Source organism: Ambystoma mexicanum, chromosome 7q (assembly GCF_040938575.1).
Source record: "Ambystoma mexicanum isolate Mex_15411 chromosome 7q, UKY_AmexF1_1, whole genome shotgun sequence".
Classification (NCBI taxonomy): Eukaryota; Metazoa; Chordata; class Amphibia; order Caudata; family Ambystomatidae; genus Ambystoma; species Ambystoma mexicanum.
The window spans coordinates 1,082,681,875-1,082,690,661 of record NC_090941.1 but is presented as its reverse complement, the minus strand read 5'-3'; the positions used below and the strand labels follow the sequence as shown (position 1 = coordinate 1,082,690,661).

General features: G+C 46.6%; 1 protein-coding gene across 1 annotated transcript; it reads right to left on the bottom strand.

Moving 5' to 3' along the window:
* Nucleotides 1-412: 412 nt before the first annotated feature.
* LOC138528190 (olfactory receptor 56A4-like) lies at nt 413-1,366 on the bottom strand. Its single transcript, XM_069639643.1, has one exon. It carries the CDS (start codon nt 1,364-1,366, stop codon nt 413-415), a length of 954 nt encoding a protein of 317 aa, XP_069495744.1.
* Between the last annotated feature and the right edge of the window lie 7,421 nt (nt 1,367-8,787).

Here is an 8,787-nt window from a genome sequence, read left to right as displayed (position 1 = left end):
ATTCTCAGGTTTTGTTTCCTTGAGCCAATGAACTCAGCATCAGGTTGTTTTGGCTTGCTATGTAAATCAAAATTGACTAATCACATTATATAATATACGGTACAACATCTTGCACTCATCTGTTGTGCTTTTTTTCAATACTTGTATTCAGCTATTTTTACAATAAGCCAGATACAGCAAGAATGATTTTGCATGCAAAATCCTAAAAAATGCAGTTTTATCTACCCAAGCAAACAATCCACCAGTCACCCTTTGATGAGGCCTGGAAGGATTCCTTTCAAGTGAGAAGACAGCCCATTTTATCCAAAGTGTTTTTGTCTTTTCATGGCCACTTAAACAGTAATTGTTGGGTAGGATGAGCAGAAGGCACTCCTCAAGATTTGGATTTTCAATCAATTGACCTGGCCTGGTTTCATTTTGCCTTGAAATTGGTGGTTCCTTGCACTACCAATCTAACTATTCCCTGCTTGATCTCTTTGGTCCTCACACCGTAGACGATTGGGTTCAAGGCAGGCGGAACCAGGTAATGAAGGACGTTGAGCATGATGGTGACATCAGGTGGAATGTCTTTCTCAAACTTGTTTGTGAAAATCAAAAACAACAACACAGTATAAAAGAATGAAATCAAAATTAAATGGGAGGTACACGTGCTGAGGGATTTTGCCGCTGATCCTTCAGCATGAAGCTTTCGTACAGCCCGGAGGACAATACAGTATGACACTCCAATTAAAATGAGGTCACTTCCAAGCATGCTCCACCCAAGGACTAGCTGGTAGACTGTGTTAATTGTCCTGTCATCGCAAGCGAGGGCTGTCACCGGAACATTGGCACAAAGACAATGTTCAACAACACTTCTGGCGCAGTAGTCAAGTCTAGCAGCCGTAAATGGTACTGGTAATGCCACCACAGTGCTCCTCAAAATTATAAACATGAGGGATTTTGCAACAAATGTGCTTGTGATCATGGAAGGGTATCTTAGGGGGTTGCAGATTGCAATGTATCGGTCATAGGCCATGAAAAGGAAAGTGCCAGATTCAAAAAGCATGAAACAGTTCATGATGTACATCTGAGTGAAGCATCCTGGCAAGTCAATGACTTTAACATTAAAGCAAAGGATGCCCAAAATTGTGGGTGACGTAGCAGTGCAAAGAACTAGATCAGACACAGAAAGGATGCACAGGAAGTAGAACATTGGCTTGTGGAGGCGCCGTTCTCGTTGTATTACTGCCAGGATTACAACATTGGCAACAAAGGCAACAATGAAAAGAAGAGCCAGAGGAATGGAAAGCCAATGTTGCCAGCTCTGCATGCTGGGGAAACAGATCAGCACAAAGTGTTGAATTCTGGTGGCATTGAGAGCGATCATATTTTGTGCATCACCAGGTCAGCATATGTCGCTAAAATTTGACAAAAAGAATGCAAAGGTTTATATTTGCTATGTATTAGCCAAATTCCAGTAAAAGTAATGTTTGCGGTATTGCATTAGAATCATGCCAAATCATTTCATATTGATTGTTTTAAACATTCAATCACATGTGCTAGAACATAAATGTGTATTAATTTAAATGTTTTCTAAGAAGAAAATAATTACAATCACCTTGACCTCTCAGCAGAATTTGACACAGTAGACCACCAGACACTCACCGAAATTCTACATTGCTGCCTGGGGATCAGTGAGATCGTCCTCATTTGGTTCAAAATGTACCTCGCTGATCGAACAAATGGATACCTCCAGATCACCAGCTCTACCCATCTCCTGTGGAGTGCTGCAAGCATCCATATTCTCGCTGGGATCTTCAAGCTTTACATGGAAGGGCTTTGAGCCATCCTCGCTACTCACAACATCTACATCCACCAATAAACAGATGACACACAGCTCTACCTCAAGATAATCTCCATCAAAGACATCCACAAGCTAAAGGCATGTCTAGACATGTCTACCAGGGGTGCTAATGGCCTTTATCCCCCATTTCAGGGGCTACAATGGACGATAATGGTCTGTAGCCCTCCTTATTTATTTATTTATTTATTTATAACGAACCAATGCCCGCAGACATCAGGCTGTGTGGTTACAGTATTTGTTAAAGAAGATGAGGTGGAGGAAGTTCTATTTTTTAACTGTGAAAGATGGTTCCTAAAGGAACATTCATTTTATTGTTTTTGGATGGGAAATGAGGGAAGAGGCACCAAACACTTATATGGAGGGGCAGGTGGACAGGGGAAAATGTTGAGCGTGTGTTATTTCTAAGGTAGGGGGCAGTGCTTCTCATGCTCCTTGATTACAGCAGTGGTGGTGTCTCTTGGGGAGGAGGGATGGCATTAGCTGATTCCATTTTTAGAGAAATAGCAGTTTTGCTAAAAGTATGTACTGTGTACTAGAATGTTAATGAATGAGTAGGAATAGGTTGTCAGTCTAGAAAAATGGATACCTCTACTTTGTGACCGCAAACATATTGTGATGGCCGTGGGTCAACCGTCCCATGCACGATATGACACAATATAGGTTTCCGAGTTTGCCAATGAACGGCCATTTTGATGTAACAAGAATCGCCATTTTGTTTTCTAACCATTGCTCATTGCTTTCTGTTCTTATTGCTTCGCAGTACATTTTCTGCTTACGCTGCTCGACTGTAAAACATTGTTGTCTGCACGTGAAAGGACAAGGCCGCAGGGCTGCGAGGATAACAAGAGTTTGTTGAAACACAATTTAGGCAGCGCCAGGAAGAATGCCCGGCTCCCTCCCGAATGTAGCCTTGAAGCATAGCTGCAGGGCATTTAATCATTTCGCAGCTGCAGCCAGTCTTGTTATATGGTACAATATGTTAGAATAAAGCAGATAAAGGCTTGAATTATGCTCTTCTTACGGCCCCCCTTTGCTGAGCCCCATTAGAGCGTGTCGGCTCCCAGGACACGAATAGCACCTCATAGATAGCAAGGTCTGGAATGCAACTCTCCCCCCATATGTAGCTCGCTTCCAAGAACAGAAGCACTGTGTTCTGTTCAACAACTGGAAGATGCCTCCGCACTCACAAATTGCAAATTGTTACTAGAATAGATATATGAAGGTGTCATAGTTGTCGAAAGTGTCCATCATCACACCAAGTTCAAAGAAACCCAATAAAGGGGGGTGTTGAACATGCCATAGCTGATTGTTTGATATATATATTTTGTATATATGTAACTGATGTACGTAATTCACTCTCTTGCGTCCCTCGATGTCTAGAGATACACGTCGCGGGGCGTGAGACCGAGTTGGCCAACTGAGACTTTTGCTTTGCAATAAACCCTAGCTTTGGAAATACAACCTCAGGTCTGGCGTATCTATCGTGTGTGGTGACTCGCCTTGTTTCCATAGATGTAAGGGACTCCTAGGGGACCCTTTCAAGATGGTGCCTGAATAGGGACCCTCCCCCACTTGTTCCATCGCATACGTTGTAATTGAGTAAGGCGAAGAACGGCGAGGACGGGACGATCGAGCCGGGATCAAGAGGTGTTCGGGGCGCCCTGTAGAAGTGATGAGAGACTCCTTTGCAGATCTGCACACATCTGATCCCTGATCGACGTGCCTGGCTAGAGAACAAGGAGGCGAGGGTCCCGAAATGAGGCGGAAGCCAAGAAACGCAGACACAATCTCATTTGGTACGTCAGTATACAGACGACTGCAGCATTTGCTATCATTAAAGACTGGAGAAGGGAAGCAATGCTCCGATTTAGAAGTAGAGCGAAGCATGCGCGCAGGTATAAATCAAAAGGTGAAGTAGCGGAAGAGAAAGAAGAGGAGGAGTGGACTGAGAGTCTAATAAGGGCAGTTAGGCGTAACCAGGTGAATATAGAATATAGAAAGAATATACCGAGAATGACATATAGCATATGAATTGATAGAAAACATATTGACTCATACAAAACAAGGCCCACGGCCCAACATCAGAAGTGAGGCCAACCACGTTAGTAACAAATGTCCCAAACCCCGCCCATAGCCCAAACTCTCCCTCCGGTAGCTCAAGCCCTCCCACAGCCACAGACCGCGCACGTAACACTTCCTATTAGCCAACCAGGCCCACAACAGACACTCCGTGTTCCCATTATCCCATCCGCACCTCCCGCCTTAGACACAGACTTGGTACCGTCTGTTCCTCTCGGGGTTGAAGTTGAAACCACGGGGGCGAGAGGTGGAACTGAACAACGGGGATGCACAAGGGTAACTCGCAGCGCGATCAGCAAAGAAAGGAAGGTGGAATTGCAGCAACAGGCAGAGATGTATATAGACGGGAATGATGGGACGGCAGCATTGGCCTCGATGTATGACTTCCGAAGAAGCAACGAAAGACAGGTAGTGTTGGAATGCATGGGTGAATATTTGGTGGAGAAATGGAAACAGTTAATTGGGAAATTACCACTGCAGCGATTGTTAGATTTGAATGCATTAGCACACTGTAGGGAGAGGGATGAAGAAGTGAGAGAACATGTATATGGACTTTTTGAACGTAAAGATGAATTAGATAATGATTATGCCGAAATGTTTACTACATCTGGGTACAGGGGTAAGGATATCGGGAGACATTGGAAGGGAATGCAGGGGTCACATAATGAACGGCAGCAGTTACCATCACAGGGGCAGAAGAACATGGTGGAAAATTATCGTTGTTAAAACAGATGGGGGCAGACTTGAAAGCATGCCTATTGAAAACGCAGGTACTACTGCAGCAAGTAGTAGGACATAATAGAGGGAGAGGGAACGCACAAGGAAGGAGTAATTCGAATAGGCATGGGGGAAAAGTGGGACCAAATCAGTGTGCATATTGTAAGGAGGAAGGACACTGGCGAGCGCAATGTCCGCATCTGCAGAATAAAAATGGGTCTGGTCAGAGGAGACAGCATAGAGGACACCAAGGAGCGAATGGACCAAATAGGAATAGTATGCAGCAGCACCACAATAATGGAGGTAATCAAAACCAAGCCCAAAACCAAAGTACCCCTAACCAGAGTCAGGGACAGCAAAACCAACAGTATGGCAACCAGAGTGGGGGTAATAGAGGAAAGAGTGGGAACGTTTTCGATACACAGCAAAACACGTATTACAGTAACAATAATGATTACACATCGGACAATGTGTTATTTCCCCAATAGGACAGCCCAGGACAGGGGTCGGAACCAGTGTCTATTCCTGTGAATCAGAGAGGACCCTATGTAGAAATGAGAGTCGGGAATGAGGAGCACCGCTTTCTTGTAGATACAGGAGCGCAAAAGTGTTCAATAGACCACCACTCGGATCCGGATATACCACTGTCAGGGCAAAATAATGTTTCCGTAGGGTTCGCAGGTACACCAGTCATAAACCCAGTGTCCCAACCAGTCCCAGTTGCTATAGGACCATTCACTGAACACTGTCCTTTCCTTTTAACAGAAAATTGTGGGGAGAACCTGTTGGGATAAAATTTGTTGACGATTTGGCCACAAGATGCCCCTGTGTCAGAATTCATGTCTAAACTTTACCAGGAGAACTAAGTTAAGTGCCAACCTGTATATGGGCAATGCATGACAACGATGTAGGATGCTTGAAAATAGAGCCAGTAAAGATCATTTTGAAAGAAGGTGTTACCCTACCGCGAATTCCCCAATACAAAATTTCAGCTGAAGGTGAGAAAGGATTGAAGAGTATTGTTACAGATTTGGTGAAATTAGGAGTAATTGAAGAAATTACACGCAGTACATGCAACAGCCCGATTCTTCCAGTTTATAAAAAAGGAGGCAATGCCTGATTTGCATATGGTCTTTCCCCTTCTGTAATGGCTTGGCAGGCGAAGAACAATGGTCTGGAGGGTTGCCCAGAGCAATGCCAGTGGTTAAGATTCAGTCTAACCCTTCCAGCCATCACCCCTTTGTTTTTGCTTTTTCACCCCGAGTGGGACGGGTATGCCCAGACATGGGTCCCGTGCCTGCTGGGCCTAGAGACCCAAGCTACTCCTCACTGATGAGCCCCAACAAGGGCAAAACATGTTTGGGGATGCTTGTGGTCTCGTGCAGAAGGGATGTGACCTAGCAGTTCGGGCTGGACTGCCCCTTTTGGGGTGGGGCCATGCCTGATTTGCATATGGTCTTTCCCCTTCTGTAATGGCTTGGCAGGCGAAGAACGATGGTCTGGAGGGTTGCCCCGAGCAATGCCAGGGGTTAAGATTCAGTCTAAACCTTGCAGCCATCACCCCTTTGTTTTTGCTTTGTCATCCCGAGTGGGACGGGTATGCCCAGACGTGGGTCCCGTGCCTGCTGGGCCTAGAGACCCAAGTTACTCCTCACTGAAGAGCCCCAACAAGGGCGAAACATGTTTGGGGATGCTTGTGGTCTCGTGCAGAAGGGATGTGACCTAGCAGTTCGGGCTGGACTGCCCCTTTTGGGGTGGGGCCATGCCTGATTTGCATATGGTCTTTCCCCTTCTGTAATGGCTTGGCAGGCGAAGAACGATGATCTGGAGGGTTGCCCCGAGCAATGCTAGTGGTTAAGATTCAGTCTAAACCTTCCAGCCATCACCCCTTTGTTTTTGCTTTGTCACCCCGAGTGGGACGGGTATGCCCAGATGTGGGTCCCGTGCCTGCTGGGCCTAGAGACCCAAGCTACTCCTCACTGATGAGCCCCAACAAGGGCAAAACATGTTTGGGGATGCTTGTGGTCTCGTGCAGAAGGGATGTGACCTAGCAGTTCGGGCTGGACTGCCCCTTTTGGGGTGGGGCCATGCCTGATTTGCATATGGTCTTTCCCCTTCTGTAATGGCTTGGCAGGCGAAGAACGATGGTCTGGAGGGTTGCCCCGAGCAATGCCAGGGGTTAAGATTCAGTCTAAACCTTGCAGCCATCACCCCTTTGTTTTTGCTTTGTCATCCCGAGTGGGACGGGTATGCCCAGACGTGGGTCCCGTGCCTGCTGGGCCTAGAGACCCAAGTTACTCCTCACTGAAGAGCCCCAACAAGGGCGAAACATGTTTGGGGATGCTTGTGGTCTCGTGCAGAAGGGATGTGACCTAGCAGTTCGGGCTGGACTGCCCCTTTTGGGGTGGGGCCATGCCTGATTTGCATATGGTCTTTCCCCTTCTGTAATGGCTTGGCAGGCGAAGAACGATGGTCTGGAGGGTTGCCCCGAGCAATGCCAGTGGTTAAGATTCAGTCTAAACCTTCCAGCCATCACCCCTTTGTTTTTGCTTTGTCACCCCGAGTGGGACGGGTATGCCCAGACGTGGGTCCCGTGCCTGCTGGGCCTAGAGACCCAAGCTACTCCTCACTGATGAGCCCCAACAAGGGCAAAACATGTTTGGGGATGCTTGTGGCCTCGTGCAGAAGGGATGTGACCTAGCAGTTCGGGCTGGACTGCCCATTTTGGGGTGGGGCCATGCCTGATTTGCATATGGTCTTTCCCCTTCTGTAATGGCTTGACAGGCGAAGAACATGGTCTGGAGGGTTGCCCCGAGCAATGCCAGTGGTTAAGATTCAGTCTAAACCTTCCAGCCATCACCCCTTTGTTTTTGCTTTGTCACCCCGAGTGTGACGGGTATGCCCAGACGTGGGTCCCGTGCCTGCTGGGCCTAGAGACCCAAGCTACTCCTCACTGATGAGCCCCAACAAGGGCGAAACATGTTTGGGGATCCTTGTGGTCTAGTGCAGAAGGGATGTGACCTAGCAGTTCGGGCTGGACTGCCCCTTTTGGGGTGGGGCCATGCCTGATTTGCATATGGTCTTTCCCCTTCTGTAATGGCTTGGCAGGCGAAGAACGATGGTCTGGAGGGTTGCCCCGAGCAATGCCAGTGGTTAAGATTCAGTCTAAACCTTCCAGCCATCACCCCTTTGCTTTTGCTTTGGCAATGAAGTACCATACCACGCATTAAACAAGGTAGTAGATCCACAATTTCCTTTAGTGCCAGATGTCACTGCAATATTGACAATGATACCTTTTTCAGCAGAATATTTTAGTGTAGTTGATCTGAAAAATGCGTTCTTCAGCATTCCAGTGGACAAGGACAGCAGATTTTTGTTCGCGTTCAAATTAGGAGGATGATCATTTACATTCAGGCGGATTCCTCAAGGTTACACGGAAAGTCTGAGTATTTACAGTAGAGCATTAAAAGAGCAGCTAGACATGCTAGACTTACCAGTGGGTTGCGTACTCTTGCAATACATAGACAATCTATTATTAGCTGCTGACACAGAGGAGATTTGTAAAGAAATCATTGTATTACTACTGTCACACCTACCTACTTTCGAAAGGAGGGAGAAGACTAACGCCAGAACTCATAGAAAGTATTTCTTGTATGCCTATTCCAAAGACACAAAAAGGAGTCAGAGCCATAATAGGCATGGCTTCATATTGCCGACAATGGATTGGTAATTTTGCGTTAATTGTAAAACCGATGGGGAATTTGACTAGAAAGGATGCGGTTATGCCTTTACAGTGGGATGAGGAATGTCAGAAAGCATTTGATCAATTGAAAACTGCATTATGTTCGGCTCCAGTTTTGGGCACGCCGAATTATGAGAAGGTTTTTAGACTGTTTGTGTGTGAAAGTGAAGGATGTGCATTGGCGGATTTGACACAGGAACAAGGTGGAAGAAATAGGCCATGCGGCTATTTTTCTTCTGCGCTGGACCCTGTAGCGTGCACTACCACGATGTGTGCGATCTGTCACGGTGGCTGCTGCGTCAGTGAAACAAACGGAAAGGATGGTATTGGAGCATACTTTAATTCTGATGGTGCCACATGCCATAGACGTACTATTAAATAGGACACAGACGCAACACCTCACCTC